The sequence below is a fragment of the Lutra lutra genome, chromosome 4 (assembly GCF_902655055.1).
Source record: "Lutra lutra chromosome 4, mLutLut1.2, whole genome shotgun sequence".
NCBI classification, from domain to species: Eukaryota; Metazoa; Chordata; class Mammalia; order Carnivora; family Mustelidae; genus Lutra; species Lutra lutra.
The window spans coordinates 1,034,627-1,051,081 of NC_062281.1; the positions used below are offsets into that span (position 1 = coordinate 1,034,627).

General features: G+C 55.6%; 1 protein-coding gene and 1 long non-coding RNA gene across 3 annotated transcripts; one reads left to right on the forward strand and one right to left on the reverse strand.

Annotated features, from left to right (window-relative positions):
* The first annotated feature begins 8,803 nt into the window (after positions 1–8,803).
* On the forward strand, positions 8,804–14,426 carry GFUS (GDP-L-fucose synthase). 2 transcript variants are annotated; one of them, XM_047724794.1, is made up of 11 exons: positions 8,804–9,406; positions 10,339–10,495; positions 10,825–10,939; positions 12,104–12,232; positions 12,308–12,381; positions 12,574–12,707; positions 12,802–12,866; positions 13,229–13,295; positions 13,468–13,547; positions 13,711–13,810; positions 14,078–14,426. In XM_047724794.1, the coding sequence occupies exons 2-11, from the start codon at positions 10,350–10,352 to the stop codon at positions 14,131–14,133; spliced, it is 966 nt and encodes a 321-aa protein (XP_047580750.1). In that variant the 5' UTR covers positions 8,804–9,406; positions 10,339–10,349; the 3' UTR covers positions 14,134–14,426. The 2 variants fall into 2 exon arrangements, with proteins under 2 accessions (XP_047580750.1, XP_047580751.1); XM_047724795.1 differs by lacking the exon at positions 8,804–9,406 and adding an exon at positions 9,477–9,967.
* Positions 12,808–16,420, reverse strand: LOC125097204 (uncharacterized). Its single transcript, XR_007126517.1, has 3 exons — positions 16,321–16,420; positions 13,570–13,632; positions 12,808–12,952 (listed from the first exon to the last, which is right to left on the reverse strand). It is a non-coding gene; the product is annotated as an uncharacterized LOC125097204 (long non-coding RNA).
* Between the last annotated feature and the right edge of the window lie 35 nt (positions 16,421–16,455).

Below are 16,455 nucleotides of genomic sequence, written 5' to 3' on the forward strand. Positions count from 1 at the left end.
TTGCTGATTGTCGGGTTTCTCTTCCGGGGCATGTCTCCCAGGAAGGACTCTACTGGTGGTGCCCGGGTGATTGTCACTGTGGGAGGGCCGCCTGCCACAGGCTCCTGCGGGAGCTCACACCCCGGGAATAGACCAGCTCAGTGGTGCTTGAGTCTGGTTGCAGAGAACTGTTGCCATGAGAACTTGGTGCCAGGTGCCAGGCCACCCAGGCAGACCAGCTGTGTGGCCTCTGCTTAGCTGTGGCTGTCTGCCCCCCCCATATGCACACCGGACCCCAGGCACATCTGGGTTGTGATGACTGTTACACTAGCCCAGTCAGAGCAAGCTTTCTGAAGCGGAACGGAATCTAGCTGGAGTTGGGGAAGGACAGTATTCACAAGGGCTGAGATGCTGGCGTGTGGGGACTCACAAGGAACGGTTACAGTCAGCATCGCGAAAGGGCTCTGGGCCCCGAGGAGGTGTTCCTGACCCCCCTCACCCTCAGCGCACCAGGGAAAGCTTCCTGGAGGAGGAGGCCTCTTACAGATGCCTCAGGGGAGAGAGGACGGCCTCTCTGAGAACATGGGCGCCTGGGTGACACTGTTGGTGAAGCTTTGCCTTCAGCTCCAGTCACGAACCCAGGATTCCAGGGTGGGGCACCAGGTCGGGCTCCCAGCTCAGTGGGACGGGGGAAATAGGGGATGGGGATTAAGGACTGCGCTTAGCCTGAGAAAAGAAAAAGATGTCAGATCCCCCAAAATTAATCTAAAAGTTTAATGCAATTCCCATCAAAATCTCAAAGAATTTTAGTAGACACAGATAAACTTATCCTTAAACTAATATGCACAGGATAGGCCCTAGAATAGCTAAAAAATAATAAATCAATAAACAATAAATCAATCTTGAAGAAGGAGAATAAAGTGAGAGGTTCCTTCTACCTGATACTAAGACCTACTGCATTGCTGTTGTCATCAAGCACATGTGGCACTGGTGGAGGGACGGATACTGAGGTCTGTGGAGCCGGATCCAGAGCCACATCCAGTTGATTTTGACAAATGTACAGAAGAAATGCACCGGAGTTAATAACGGAGTATCAATACTGGCTCATCAATTTAAAAAAAAAGGGAAGTAGCCAAACTTGGATTTTTTTGGTTAAAATTTTGGTCAGTTTTATTAATAAGCAACAGTCCATCTCCAATATCTGTGGGTAGTGCAGATTCAAGAGTGACCTCATTTTCCACATGAGACCACTGTTTGCTCCCTGAGAATCGTCCAGTGTATGCGTAGCTCGGCAGGGCCTTCTGGCATCCAAATTAAATCTACTTGCTTCAAAGCACTTAGCGTTCCCATCTCAGGTCCAAGGTCGAATGTGATGTGTTTTTCCAAGATGTTTCATCTTTGGGCCGATCCAGAAAATACTGTGTTTGATCTTCTAGTTGTCCTAGAGGATGTGATCATGATCAGCACAACTGAAGTCCGGTCTCCCAGGACACGATACATGGCATCAAAAAAAAAAAAAAAAAAAGCTTATGGCTTTTTGGCCAAAAATTCTGGTTTGTTCACTTTTCTCCAAACTTCTCAGCGCCAGGGTCATCTTCTTCCCCTCAATAATATTGTAAATCAGGGGCGCCTGGGTGGCTCAGTGGTTAAGCCGCTGCCTTCGGCTCAGGTCATGATCTCAGGGTCCTGGGATCGAGCCCCGCATCGGGCTCTCTGCTCTGCGGGGAGCCTGCTTCCTCCCCTCTCTCTGCCTGCCTCTCTGCCTGCTTGTGATCTCTCTCTCTCTGTCAAATAAATAAATAAAATCTTTAAAAAAAAATAATATTGTAAATCAGTGCCTAAAATTGTTTCTTGCTTTATTCCAGTCCTTGCCTTAAGTCAAATGTGTGTTTCATCTAGACCTACATATATACAAATTCAAGAGAATATGAGTTAATATTGCAACATATTCCTCAGCCACTATTGCAAATACTACATTAATTTCTGAGTACTTCTGGAATTGCAGATCAAAACAGGAAGAAAAGCAAGAAAATCTGACCCGTGAGTTAATTTTTTGCCTACCGAGTGCCTCTACCACTCACCTTCCCCTGCACAACCCACAGACTTTCAGGCTCCAGACAGAGCCCCTGAAGTGGGAGAAAATACAAGCAAATCGCACATCCAACAAAGTATCTGTATCCAGAATATGTGGCAAATTCTCTGAACAAAGAAAGAAAAATAATTTAATTAGAACACAAGAGATCTGAACAGACACTTCATTGAAAATATAGGGGCGCCTGGGAGGCTCCGTGGGGAAAAGCCTCTGCCTTTGGCTAAGGTCATAATCTCAGGGTCCTGGGATCGAGTTCCGCTTCGGACTCCCTGCCCCGTGGGGAGCCTGCTTCTCCTTCTCCCTGCCGTTCCTCCTGCTTGCACATGCTCTCTCTTTCTCTCTGTCAAATGAAAAATAAAATCTCAAGCGCAGTGCAGGGGCCACACAGCCTCTCCGTGCCATTCCCTGGACAGGAAACCACTGGGCTGCCCGCTCTGGCCACCCTGGACAGACCGAGGCTCTGAAAACTACCATTTTCCAAGGAATCTGGATTGTATTTTGAAAACGTACGTCATTGTGTTTGCAACCTTGGTGGGCTCTGAAGGCCGTTTGCACCCAGATGGGCTCTGGAGCTTTGGGATGGCCTCTCATCCCACAGCCCCACAAGCACCTGGCCAAGCATATCCGTGGGAGACGAGGTTCGTGTCTTCACTCGGTTCTGGCTTTTTCTTTTCAGGTGATTCGTTGCCACAGGATGTGATTGTTTCATTTTGGGCAGGTGAGCCCCAGACACCTGCATCAGGTAGGAGCTGACGTCCTGCAGTCACTTTGGTGTGTGCCGATTTTTTTTTTTTTTTTTTTGCTTAAGTCAGGCGGTATGAAATGTTAAAGGTGTGCATTTTGCTGAAATTGTTCTTTATTAGGACGCCTGGGAGTCTCAGCTGTTAAGCATCTACCTTTGGCTCAGATCATGATCTCAGCGTCCTGGGATCGAGTCCCGCATTGTGCTCTCTGCTCAGTGGGGAGACTCCTTCTCCCTCAAATAAATAGTCCTTTTAAAAAATAAAATAAATTGTTCTTTTCTAGCCAATCATTCCATAGAGAATAAGTGTACCACCCATGCGCCCCGAGATTGACTTTTTTTTTGCTGTTTTTTACTTTTTTTTTTTACTGAGTTGAAATTCACATAACATAAAATTAACCACGTTGAAGTATAGAATTCACAGATGTGTTCACAAAGTTGTGCAACCATCACCACCATCTGGTTCCAGAACATTTTCAACCCCCAGAGACCTGCGCCCATGAAGCAGTCCCTCCCCGTTGCCCTCTATCCAGCCCAGGTCCTGGCAACCACTGTCTGCTTTCTGTCTCTGTGGATTTGCCTATTCTAGGTGTTTCCTGTGCATGGAATCATAGAGCGATGACCTTCTCCATCTGACTTCCCTCACTTAACAGATGGTTCTAGGCTCATCCATGCCATCTTGAGAATCGGTACTTCATTCCTTTTTACGGCCAAAGAATATTCCGCAGTGCGCGTATGCCACATTTTGGTATTGACAAATGTTTGGGTTTCTTCCACCCTTTGGCTAGTGTGTACATACTGCTACTGCAAACATCCCTGTCCACGTTCCTGTGTGGACACGTCTCACTTTTCGTGGGCATATACCCAGGAGTGGAACTGTTCAGTCGTAAGGTAATTCTGTACTTAACTTTCTGAGAAACCACCATACTGGTTCCCACAGTGGCTGCAGCATTTTACGTTCCCACCAGCAGCGCATGGGGCCCCTATTTCTTCCCATCCTTGGCAACACTTGTTCCCCTATTAGCAGGAGTATTACCGTTGGGGGTGTAGTGATGTCTCATTGTGGTTGTGATTTGCACCTCTAATTTCTAGAGGGGTTGAACATATGCCTGTTGGCCATTGATACATACTTTTTTTTTTTAATATTTTATTTATTTTTCTGACAGAGAGAGATCACAAGTAGACAGAGAGGCAGGCAGAGAGAGAGAGGGAAGCAGGCTCCCTGCCAAGCAGAGAGCCTGATGCGGGACTCGATCCCAGGACCCTGAGATCATGACCTGAGCCGAAGGCAGTGGTTTAACCCACTGAGCCACCCAGGCGCCCCGATACATACTTTTGTAATGTCTATTAAAGTCTGCCCGATTTTAATTGAGTTATCTTTTTGTTATGGGGCTTAAGGTTTCTTTATATGTTCTGGATTCCAAACCCTTATCAGATATATGATTTGCAAATATGTTCTTCCATTCTGTGGGATGTCTTGTCTTTGTTTTGTTTTAGTTTTTAATATTTATTTATTTATTTATTTATTTATTTAAGAGCAAGAGGGATAGGTGGGAGGAGGGCCAGAGGGAAAGAGAATCTCAAGCAGACTCTCTGCTGAGCACAGAGCCTGATCCAGGGCTCCATCCCACAACCCATGAGATCATGACCTGACCCAAAGCCAAGAGTCGGATGCTCAACTGACTGAGCCACCCAGGCATCCCTGTGGGATGTCTTTGCAGTGTCTTGATGATGTCCTTTGACACACAAATTTTTTAAAATTGATAAAATTCAATTTGTCTGTTTTCCTTTTGTTGTTTGTTGATGTCATATCTAAAAATCCATTACCAAACCAAGATCATGAAGATTTACCCCTATTTTCTTCTAAGATTTTTTTTAAAGTTTTAGTTCTTACATTCAGGTCTTTGATCCATTTTAAGTTAACTCTTGTATGTGGTGTGAGGTAGGGGTCCAGCTTCTTTCTTTTGCATGTGGAAGTGCAGCTGTCCCAACCCCACTTGTTGAAGAGACGATCCCTCCCTGTTGAATGGTCTTGGCAAACTTGCCGGAAATCAGCTGATCATAGATGTATTTCTGGACTCCCAGTTCTATCCCATTTGTCTCTATGGCTGTCTTCCTGCCAGTACCACAGCATTTTAGTTACTATGCCTTTGTAGTTTATTTTGAAATTCAGGAAGTGTGAGCCCCCCAGCTGTGCTCTTCTTTTCCAAGACTGTATTGTCTCTTCTGGGCCCTTTGTGATTCCACGTGAATTTGAGGATGGGTGGAGGAGTGCTGACCACACTGACTCCATCTTTGGCCTCCATCTCGCTCATGCCCACACGATGACCTCCCAGGGCTGGACAGTGTAGGGAGGTTAACGCGGGCCCTGTGGGGAATGTGGGAAGGCTTGTTCTGATCTTCCTTAGAGTGATGTGCAGACGGCTCCATTTTAGATGGTTACCCTTTGTTGTTTGCTTATTCAAGGTTCAAACCCTCTGCCCCTCTTTCCTCCCAGCCCAATAGTTCACAAGGATTGAGGGGGTGGTTTTCATCTTGCTTTAAGTCAAGAAGTCACAAACAGCATTTTTTTTTTTTTTTATGAAGGAGAAAACCTCCCACTTTTTGACTATTGTGAATAACGCTGCTAGGAACACAGTGCCCAGATATCTGTTTGAGTCCCTGCTTTCCATTCTTTGGGGGTACACAGCCAGACACAGGACAGCAGCTGCCACCCCATGTCAGAGCCCCACCAGCAGGGCACGAGGGTGCAGATATGTCCACATCCCTGGCAACACTGGTTGTTTTCCATGTTTTTGACAGTTGCCATCCTAAACAGTGTGAGGTATAAATGCATGGTTTTTGCAAGAAGTAAAAACTGGCATTAGTACTTGTTTCGTGTTACTCCGTAGTCCTCTGCTCCCTGTCCCCTTGCTTCTTGAAACAGACTCTCCCAAGAAATAATGCTGGAGTATTGTGAGCTGGGGCCAGCCGTGCCTACATCCCATGGCTGGGCCCAAACCAGTCACTGTCACAAGCACATTTCATGAGACTGCACCAGGACCAGTATTTATAGCCTATGATGATGAGCTTCCAAAAATGAAAACAAAAAAACGATGAGTATTTCACTGATTTTACTCATTGTAAAGTGGTACAGGCTTTGACTTAAGTGAAAAGCTTAAACAAACAAACAAAACACAGTGGGGGCACATGGGTGGCTCAATTGTTAGGTGTCTGCCTTCGGCTCAGGTCCTGATCCCGGGTTCCTGGAATTGAGCCCCACATCGGGCTTCCTGCTCAGTGAGGAGCCTGCTTCTCCCTTTCCTCCCCATTCACGCTCTCTCTATCTCTCTCTCTCTCAAATAAATGAATAAAAATCTAAAAAAGAAAAAAAGACATAGGCTTAGGCAGAAATTAAATTTTTAAAAATAAAATTAAAATTAGAAAATGAAACAAAGCAACAACAACGAAAACTTTGGGGCACCCGGGTGGCTCAGTCAGTTAAGCATCTGCCTTCAGTTCAGGCCATGATCCCGGGGTCCTGGGATTAAGTCTCTCATTGGGCTCCCTGCTCAGTGGTCTGCTTCTCCCTCTGCCTGCTGCTCCCACTGCTTGTGCTCTCTCTTCCTCTCTCTCTGACAAATTAATAAAATAGAAACATGCAAGAGTAATGTTCCAATAAATATGTGATGTTGAGAAAATGAGAAACAAAAATGTTTGTATGACCATGAAGGAGAAAATTCTCACAAAAATAAGCCCAAATGTACACCTGCATCCCAATGCTTTCTGCATCAATGTCCACAATAGCCAAACTATGGAAAGAGCCCAGATGTGCACTGACAGATGAATGGATAAGAAGACGTGGTTCATATACACAATGGAGTATTACTCAGCCATCAGGGGACCAGGGTGGCTCAGTTGGTTAAGCCTCTGCCTTCTGCTCAGGTCATGATCCCAGGGTCCTGGGGTCGAGTCCCACATCGTGCTCTCTGCTCAGCGGGGAGACAGACTCTCCCTCTCCTGTTCCCTCTGCTTGTGGTCTCTCTCTCTGTGTCAAATAAATAAATAAATAAAATACTTTAAAAAAGAATTAAATCTTACTATTTGCAATACATGGATGGAACTAGAGGATATGATGTTAAGTGAAATAAGTCAATCAGAGAAAGACAACTATCCTATGATTTCACTCATATGCGGAATTTAAGAAAGAAAACAGAAGATCACAGGGGAAGGGAGCAAAGTAAAATAAGATGAAATCAGAGAGGGAGACAAACCATGAGAGGAAGTGAACTCTAGGAAACAAACTGAGGGTTGCCAGAGCGGAGGGACTGGAGATGGGGTGACTGGGTGGTGGGCAGTGCGGAGGGCACGTGATGGAGCGAGCACTGGGAGTGCAGCTCATGAACCTGAACTCTGCGCCTGAAATGAAAGATACACCGTGTTAATTCATTGAATTTGAATTAAAAAATAAAAATTTTTATAAAGCCCTGAAGCAATTTTTTTTTTAAGATTTTATTTATTCGTTTGACAGACAGAGGTCACAAGTAGGCAGAGAGAGAGGAGGAAGCAGGCTCCCCGCCGAGCAGTGAGCCCGATGCGGGGCTCGATCCCAGGACCCTGAGATCATGACCTGAGCCGAAGGCAGAGGCTTAACCCACTGAGCCACCCAGGCGCCCCAGCCCTGAAGCAATTTAATAAAAACGACTTTCTGACCGTTCCCGAGGAAAGCATAATGGCAATTAAGAAGAGCTGGAGATAAACTGAGGTTTTCTTTCTACTATCGCCGCCTTCTAAAGCGGGACGGAGAAGAGACACTGGAGAGCTGCCGCACGACGAGACGCACAGGGCGCTGCGCGGGGCGAGGAGTCCCGTCCCGACTCGAACCTTCGCCGGGTTCTCCCCGCAGCGGGGCCGGGGGCTGGGGAGACGCGCGGCGCGTTTCCGGGCCGGCACCGCTTTGGGGTTTATGGGCGATTCCAGGCGCTCCCGCCTCAGCAAAGCGGTTTCTCCAAATTGAAGCAAAAGTGAAACAAATGGGCGCCTGGGTGGCTCAGTGGGTTAAGCCGCTGCCTTCGGCTCAGGTCATGATCTCAGGGTCCTGGGATCGAGCCCCACGTCGGGCTCTCTGCTCAGCAGGGAGCCTGCTTCCCCCGCTCTCTCTGCCTGCCTCTCTGCCTGCTTGCGATCTCTCTCTGTCAAATAAATAAATAAAATCTTAAAAAAAAAAACCCTCAAAAAAAAAAAAGTGAAAACAAAAAAGCAAACCCCAAAACGGTAATAACTTAGGAAAGTGTCTACTTTGGCGTTCAGGGTCACTCGAATGCAAATTACGTGACACAGTTTGATTAAAACAACACAATTAGTAACTGGGGAAACCCTCGCCAAAGAAGGAGGTCGTGCGGGGGAGAGGCGGCCTCGGGGTCACCCCTCCCCCATCCCCCGAGCGCCCAGACGCGGGGCTCCAGTGGTGCCAACGCCCAGCTGCGCAGCGAGCTCAAAAAGGGTGTGCCCTCGTGCGGGTGTGCCCTCAGCGCGGGTGTGCCCTCGTGCGGGGTGAGCCCTCTTGCGGGGTGTGCCCTCAGCGCGGGTGTGCCCTCGTGCGGGTGTGCCCTCAGCGCGGGTGTGCCCTCGTGCGGGTGTGCCCTCGTGCGGGGGTGAGCCCTCTTGCGGGGTGTGCCCTCGTGCGGGTGTGCCCTCGTGCGGGTGTGCCCTCAGCGCGGGTGTGCCCTCGTGCGGGTGTGCCCTCGTGCGGGGTGTGCCCTCGTGCGGGTGAGCCCTCTTGCGGGGTGTGCCCTCGTGCGGGTGTGCCCTCAGCGCGGGTGTGCCCTCGTGCGGGTGTGCCCTCGTGCGGGGTGTGCCCTCGTGCGGGTGAGCCCTCTTGCGGGGTGTGCCCTCGTGCGGGTGTGCCCTCGTGCGGGTGTGCCCTCGTGCGGGTGTGCCCTCGTGCGGGTGTGCCTCCTTGCGGGGCGTTGTCCACACCGGAGCGCCGCGCACGGCTCGCCCGCGTGAGCAAGGCCGGTTGCCGGGAACTGCTTGCATTTACAAGGAAGGCCCGCGGGTGCAGGGGGACCAGTCACCGGGGGACCCTACGGACCCGGCAGACCCATCACGGTGGCGGGGGAAGGGCGAGGGACAGGGCAGGGCTTGTCACCCGGGGACCCGAAGGACCCGTCCGGACCGTGCCCTGGCCGTCGTCATCCCTTCGGCCCCGGCAGCTGGCACCTCAGCCCCTGAGGCCGGCCCACGGACGGCCGCTGTCCCTCGAGCCCCGGACCAGCGCCTGCCGCTCTCTGGTCCTGAGGCTGCGGAGTCTCAGCGTCCCCCACCCTCCCGGGCTGGGAGAACGGTCTCCGCCCAGCCCTCGGAGGCAGCGGTGGCTGGACCCGCCCAGCCCAGGCCGAGCCGCGAGAACTACATTTCCCAGATTGCTGCGCGTCCCCGGACTCCACTTCCCAGCAGCGCCCGGGGCGTCCCCGAGGACTGCATTTCCCAGAGTCCCGAGGGCAGGCCCGTAGGTACCTTCCCGGTTCTGCCCCCTCCACCTGGCAGCCGCTCGAGGCTGGAGACTCAAGCCCCTGCCGGAAGCCGCTCTCCAGGCGACGGGCCGGTCGCAGGTGAGACGGCGCGGGGCGCCGAGGGTCCCCGCGGGAAGCCCGGCGTGGCGAGCCGGGGCCCGGGCCCTGGCTGTTCCGTGACAGCCGGAGAGTCCTGAGGGGTGGCGGGACTCCGAGGGCGTGGAAGGGGAGCCGGGGGCATGGGAGTGGCGTGGGAGGAGTCCTCACCAGCTCGCCAGCCTGCTGCTGGACTGCCCGCGCGGTCAGGAGCCGCTGATGTCGGGGCAGTGTCGCCTCCCGGCGATGCTGACCATGGGGCCCTGCAGCCGGGTCAAAACCATCTTGCAGGGACGCGAGCAGATTTTTGGCCCGAGTCCTCAAGGGTGGTGGTGCCCTGAGGCCTGTCCGGTTCTGAGCCGGAAGCCCCACTTGCCCAGGAGGAACTAGGCTGGCAAAGTCTCTCCTGGACCAGCTGGCCGCGAGGGTGGGCATTGAACCGCAAACAGGGCGCTGCCCCTTCCGTGCCTGTGGCGTGTGAACTTTGGCTGGGAGTAACCTTCATGATATGGGCCAGGAGCCCCCAAACCCAAGATCGTCTGCCTGACCGCTTGTCCGCTGGAGGTGTGCCGACTGTCCTCTTTCTTGGCGCAGTGTGGGTCTTGGGTTGGACCTGCAGGGCGCAGTCTGGGACCAGGCTCTCTTGGTTGGGTGGCAGCCCCAAGGCCCCTGTGCAGATCTCGGGCTCCCTAGGGAATGGGGCTGGGAGGGGAAGACTGAGGCCATCTGGGTCTCTGTGGTCCTCAGCAGGCTCTCTTTTCTCCCTGTGGTCAGAGGGGCGTGGGGTGGTTCTCATCCTGTTCCACTCGCCACAGGGAACCCTGGGCTAGCCTGTGGATGGTTGCTGTGGGATCCAGTGCTAAGGGGAGTGACCCCAAGCAGGGGCATCTCCAGGGAGTGGGGTTCTGTCTGCCTCCCACCATTTGCCTCCACAGGTGCAGCCAACATGAGTGAACCTGGAGGGTCAGTCCGAGTCCTAGTGACAGGGGGATCTGGGCTGGTGGGCAGAGCCATCCAAGAGGTGGTAGCAGACGGAGCTGGACTGCCTGGAGAGGACTGGGTATTCGTCTCCTCCAAGGACGCAGATCTTACGTGAGTGGACCCATCCCTGGAGCAAAGCCTTTAGACCCAGAGCTCCAGGCCTTCCCTGTCCCCGAGCCTGGTAGCCTCATGTCTGGGTCCTTCCTGCCTGGTGGCTGGCCTGGCTTGGGTGTGTGCAGCTCTGCTTCTCGGCAAACATCCTCAAATCTATTCCTGGAAGCTCACGCCCTCATAACAGCCAGTGCCTGAACTGGCCGCTTTCCTTTTTGGCAGTACCTCCTGCCATCAGCCCTGCCTCCGGCCTCCAGTACCCCAACCCCAGGGTGCTAGTTCCTTCCCTCAGGCCTCCAGGGGGCCTCTGATGGCCTGACTCCTCCCAGGGACGCTGCACAGACCCGAGCCCTGTTTGAAAAGGTCCGGCCCACGCATGTCATCCACCTTGCGGCAATGGTGGGGGGCCTGTTCCGGAACATCAAATACAACCTGGACTTCTGGGTGAGTGTGAAGGCCCCGTGCCGCACTGGGAACGTCTTGGTTGGTTTCCCATGCCTATGTTTCGGCCCCAGGAAGTCCCTGAAGGTCAACCTTGGCCCGACCGGTTGGGGGCAGTCCCTGTGGAGTCCCCAGTGATCCACATTTGCTTGGCAGGTAGACGGGCAAGCTGGTAGGCCTGTGGGCCCAGTAGGAGAAGTCATGGAGCTGACTGGGGGGCTGGGGAACCGAGAGAAACCAGTATTTGCTTCTTGACCCTGGTAGGGTTGGTTTCTACCCCTGAGCCCTCTGGGCCTCTAGACCCTCCTGCTCCCGGACTTCTGTGGTCCAGCCGCACTGAACCAGGCCTGCCAAGCCTTCTGGGGTGCAGAGATGTGAGCTGGGCTCTGGGTCTGAGGCATCTGGCCTGGGGGCGTGAGGTGTGGTGGAAGGGGCAGGAGGAGAGCAGAGCTCTCTGCCTACAGCCCTGCTCCTGCCAGGCTGTTCCCCTGAGGCTTGACCCCACTAGCTCTGGGCATCTGGTCTTGGTGTGATTCAGCCCTGCATCAGGCACAGCGATGGCAGAGGCTCAGGTCAGATTTTGCCCAAGGCCCCTGTCACGCCAGAGATCTCCCTGTCTCAGTAGCACTCTTCCCAGAAGCCTGCCTGGCTGCCATCTCTCCCTCTCCTAAAAGTGGTACAAATGCCCAGTTTCCTTCCAGGATCCAGGGAAAGGGGGGACAGGGGAGGAGTGGGGCTGGCCAAGGCTTCTCTCCTATTGGGTGGTGTGGTTGGGTAGGCTCCTCGGGGTAAAGGAATGGAGGGACCCCTTCTCCCTGCCGCTGGGCCAGATTGGGCCTGCCCTCAGCATCTGTGTGGGCGAGGTCCAACGCTGAGCTAGGGGGTGTGGTCCTGGCCTCCGGCCCCCTCCCAGAGCCCTCTCCCAGAGCCCCAGGGCTGGGGTAGGGATGGGGAGGATGTAACAGGTTTGGAGGGGCTGTGGTTTCTGGAAGGTCAATGCTGGGAGGTGTTGGCTTGTCCCAGGAAGCGGCTGGGGTGAGCTGGCTCAGGTGCTGCCCTCGTGGGACGGACCAGAGTGTGTCCAGCTCTGTCCCCGTGGGGGGGGGCAGGTATGGGCTGCAGTCCGGCCTGGAGGGGCTCGAATCTGCCCTGCCCCCCCCCCGCCAGAGGAAAAACGTGCACATCAACGACAACGTCCTGCACTCGGCCTTCGAGGTGGGCGTGCATAAGGTGGTCTCCTGCCTGTCTACCTGTATCTTCCCGGACAAGACCACCTATCCTATCGACGAGACCATGGTGAGGGGCGGGGCCAGCGGGGGCGGGGCTAGCGGGGGCGGGGCCAGGAAAGCAAAGGCTCCCCTGCTCCCCTAGATCCACAATGGGCCGCCACACAGCAGCAATTTTGGGTACTCCTATGCCAAGAGGATGATCGACGTGCAGAACAGGTCCTCCGCCCGCGTGCTCAGCTGAGACCCGACAGGAAAAGGGAGGAGGGCCCCGTGGGTTCCCCGGGCAGGGCTCCCACCCTTCACAGCCCTCTTCGCGGGTCTTGGGTTTCTGCATCCATGAGGCCAGGGCGGGTGCGGTGGGTCCGCGGTCCCAGGGCAAGGGCCGGAGGAGACGTTGGGACTTCGCAGGGCCTACTTCCAGCAGCATGGCTGCACTTTCACCGCTGTCATCCCCACTAACGTCTTCGGGCCCCACGACAACTTCAACATCGAGGATGGCCACGTGCTGCCCGGCCTCATCCACAAGGTGCACCTGGCCAAGAGTGAGTGCCTGCTTGTGGGGCCCCAGGGCCTCAGCTGGGAGGAGGCGTGTGTCTGGCACAGCACCCCCAACACCTGCCCTCCCTGAATCTGCAGGCAGCGGCTCCGCCCTGACGGTCTGGGGCACCGGGAGGCCACGGAGGCAGTTCATCTACTCACTGGTTGGTGTGGGGCGGTGTCTAGCTCTCCTCCCAAGTGTTTCCTGGCTGTCCATCCTGTCTGTGGGAAGGCCATAGCGTGAGGGAGCCTGGGAAAGGAGCAGGGGTCCAGGCTGAGCAGTCACAGGTCCTCCCTGGGTCCCTATAGGCACCTGGCCCTCTGGGCGTCGCCAGGCGCAGCACTGAGCTCAGTGAGAGATGTGACTCTCTGTTGGGGGGGAGCTGGCTGAGAGCCACCCAAAGGGAGAGACTTCTGGCCCCAATGGAGCCCGGGCTATGCCCTCACTGAGCAGAGCACCTAGGAGGGGTGGCCTTTGGGCCCATGTGGCTGTAACTTGTGGCCTTTGACCCTGTGTGACTTCTAGGACCTGGCCCGGCTCTTTGTTTGGGTCCTGCGGGAGTACAGTGAGGTGGAGCCCATCATCCTGTCAGGTGCGTCCCCCTCAGTGCCGCTGCCGCTGGGGCAGGGCAGAGCCCATGTCCGTCCTGGGAGCAGCTAGGGTTGGGAATGAGTATTGTGGGGGACTGGGTGACAGCGAGGCCAGGCGAAGGAGGCCTGACCTGGCTGTTGGCCCCTGCCTCCCCCACCCCCGCTCCCCCACAGTGGGCGAGGAGGATGAGGTCTCCATCCAGGAGGCAGCTGAAGCTGTGGTGGAGGCCATGGACTTCCATGGGGAGGTCACCGTATCCTTTGGCTCTGACGCACCCAAGATGGCTCTTCCCCTGGCAGCTGGAGAGGAGGGGTGGTGCTCTGTCCCCAAGGCTCCCCCTGGGAAAGGCAGAAGAGGTTCAAGGGCAGGCTGGGGCAGGGTCACCCCTTCTGCTGTGGCCTTGACCAGGCACCTAGTTTGATACAACCAAATCGGATGGGCAGTTTAAGAAGACGGCCAGTAATGGGAAGCTTCGGACCTACCTGCCCAACTTCCGGTTTACACCCTTCAAGCAGGGTGAGCCCCCTGGTCCTCCCACGGCTCTCCCACCCATCCCTCGGGACCCTCGGGACCTCCTATCCCCTCCTTCCTGGCTTGGGCGTCCCTGCTTCAGGCTGCAGACCCCCTCAGGGTCTGGTGTCCAAACCCTTGTCGGGGAGGCAGGACACAGAAGGGGTAACTGCCTGTGTCGCCGGGGTCTCTGGCCTCCCCCTGTCCTCCAGCGGAGATCAGTGCAGCCCCAGCCCTCACCTGCCACCACCTGTCTCCTGCCCACTTCTGCAGCTGTGAAGGAGACCTGTGCCTGGTTCACCCAGAACTATGAGCAGGCCCGGAAGTGAAGCGTGGCGTGCGGGTAGGCGCTGGTTGCCGCAGAGGCCTCGGAGACAGCAGCCTCAGACCCTGCGGGAGTGGAGGGCACTGCCTGGCAATCCGGGCCCACCTTCTACTCCTCTGCCTGGGTGGCTCTGGGCAGCTGTGCAGTGGGGCTGCCATTCATGTCTGTCCTCAGGGAAACCAAGGGCTGGTCAGGCCCGGCACCTTGCTCCCCGACACCAGTCCTGGGGTCCTGAGTGTGTCCCCTCCTAATCCTGCTCTCCCACTCCCTGGGAGGTAATAAAGTCCATTTTCCCAGGCCTGGCCCCAGCAGCTCTATGCCACCCCCTCCCACCACAGGCACTGTCTCCCTGAGCCGGACTAACCCCAGGCTACCCATTCATCTGCTGACCGCTCAGCCTGCTGGGCCAGGGCGGATGACTGTCCCTGGAGTAGTAGGGCAGCAGCGGCTGGCAAAGCAGCTGTGCAGGTGAGAAGCAGGCCGGCTGCAGGGTGGGGTGGTGGCTGGTCAGCTGGTGGGGATGCAGGGTAGGGGACCTGTAGCAGTCCCAGCGGGCGCTGTGGCCACAGCTTAGTCTTTCCACAGATTCATGTGCAGGCCCGGGTGACCTGAACTCCCTGGGCCTGTCAGTGCTGGGACTTTGTGGGACAAAGCTGGTGCCGGCTTTGGACAGGCTGAGTAGGCATGTGGATGGATCCAAGGGGAAGGTGGTGAGCGGCCCCCAGGAGAGTGCTGTACCGGGCCTGGGCCCTCCTCTGCGTAGCCCTCAGACGGCAGCTTGTGATGGGGCCTAACCTGCCCCTCTCCCCTGGAGAGTAGCGGGTGTCACAAAGGAGGCCTGCTGGGCCTGGTGGGTGGGGGTGAGCCACACAGACCTTCTGGATCTCAGCAGGAATCCAGCCAAGTCCCCAGGGCGGTCAGTCAGTGCTGGGGTGTGGACCCAGGAGTGCCCAACTCCAAAATCCTCAGATACCTTCCCTGGCTCCAGACCTGCCCTTGCTCCTGGGTCACCCTGTTGTCCTCATGCTGGTGGCTCCCAGACTCCTTCGGACCCCAGAAGTGCCTGGCGTTATGAGAATTCTTTCCTCTGTTCAGGCAGCATGAGCCACTCTCCACCGCTGTGAGTGTGCCACTGTGTTTACTGCAGACGGGCGGGCCCCCCAGCTGGAAGGCCGGTCCTCCAACGGCTGCCCATCCTCCACGCCAGGTGGCCTTCTCACTCGCTCAGGGCAGGGCCCACACACTGTGGGGGTAGCGCTGAATGAATGAGGGGGTTTTAGTGTTGAAGCTCTTAGAATGTGTCAAAGTAGAGTTTAGAATAACAAAACTTTTTAAAATGCAATCTTTATTTTTTTGAAGATTTTATTTATTTGACAGACAGAGATCACAAATAGAGGGGCAGACACAGAGGGAGAAGCAGGCTCCTGGCTGAGCAGAGAGCCCCATGCGGGTCTCGATCCCAGGACCCCGAGATCATGACCTGAGCTGAAGGCAGAGGCTTAAACCGCTGACCCACTCAGGCGCCCGTAAATGCAATCTGTAAAGAAACCTACAATCTTAGATTTTGAAGCCTTATTTTACCCGTGTCAATTAAAAGTTAAAGTACTCCACCCCTACCCTCCCGTCGGCCGCTTTCCGCCACCAAGCACTCCATCGCCCCGCCCCCCACCCTTGGGCCAGCAAGATGGGCCGGGTCTCCCCTGGAGACCCAGGCCTCAGGAAGGCCTCTCCTGCCTTCTTGCAGCAGCCTGGGAGGCCCAGGAAAACCGGGATCCAAGCTGGTTGTTAGAGCTTCTTAACCCCGTTCAGCGACAGGCCACTGCTCCCATTCCCCTAGCAGCGCCCGCATTACGCTGGCACCTGGACCCGCTGCGGCTTGGAGAGGTGCTGACCACAAGCCCCGACCTGGCAGCCCTGCCCTCCGCACCTGAGTCCACTCCCCGGCTCCAGAGGCCCAGGGCGCCCCGAGGACGCGGCTCCCACCCAGAGACACCGGCCAAAGGCTGGCAGGGCTCCGCTCCCCGGCTCCCGACATGTCCCGATGGTGGGGTGTGGGGTCCGGGGTCCAGGCCCTGCCGGCCCCGGCCTTTCATCAGAGTCAGGGCGAATGCTTCTTCCTGGAAGCTAAGCTGCCCGGCAGCCCCCGCCGGAGCTTTCCGGCCTCTGCAGCGTCCTCGCGAGGGACACCCACCAGGCACGCTCCAGGGCGCAGACCGCCGGGACAGTCAGAGGAACCCTCACCCTTGCCGACCCTTCGCCTTTGAATGGAGCCTCTCAAGCGGTCCACACCACGCACCCTGAGCCTGCCACGGCGAGCTCGGGCCCG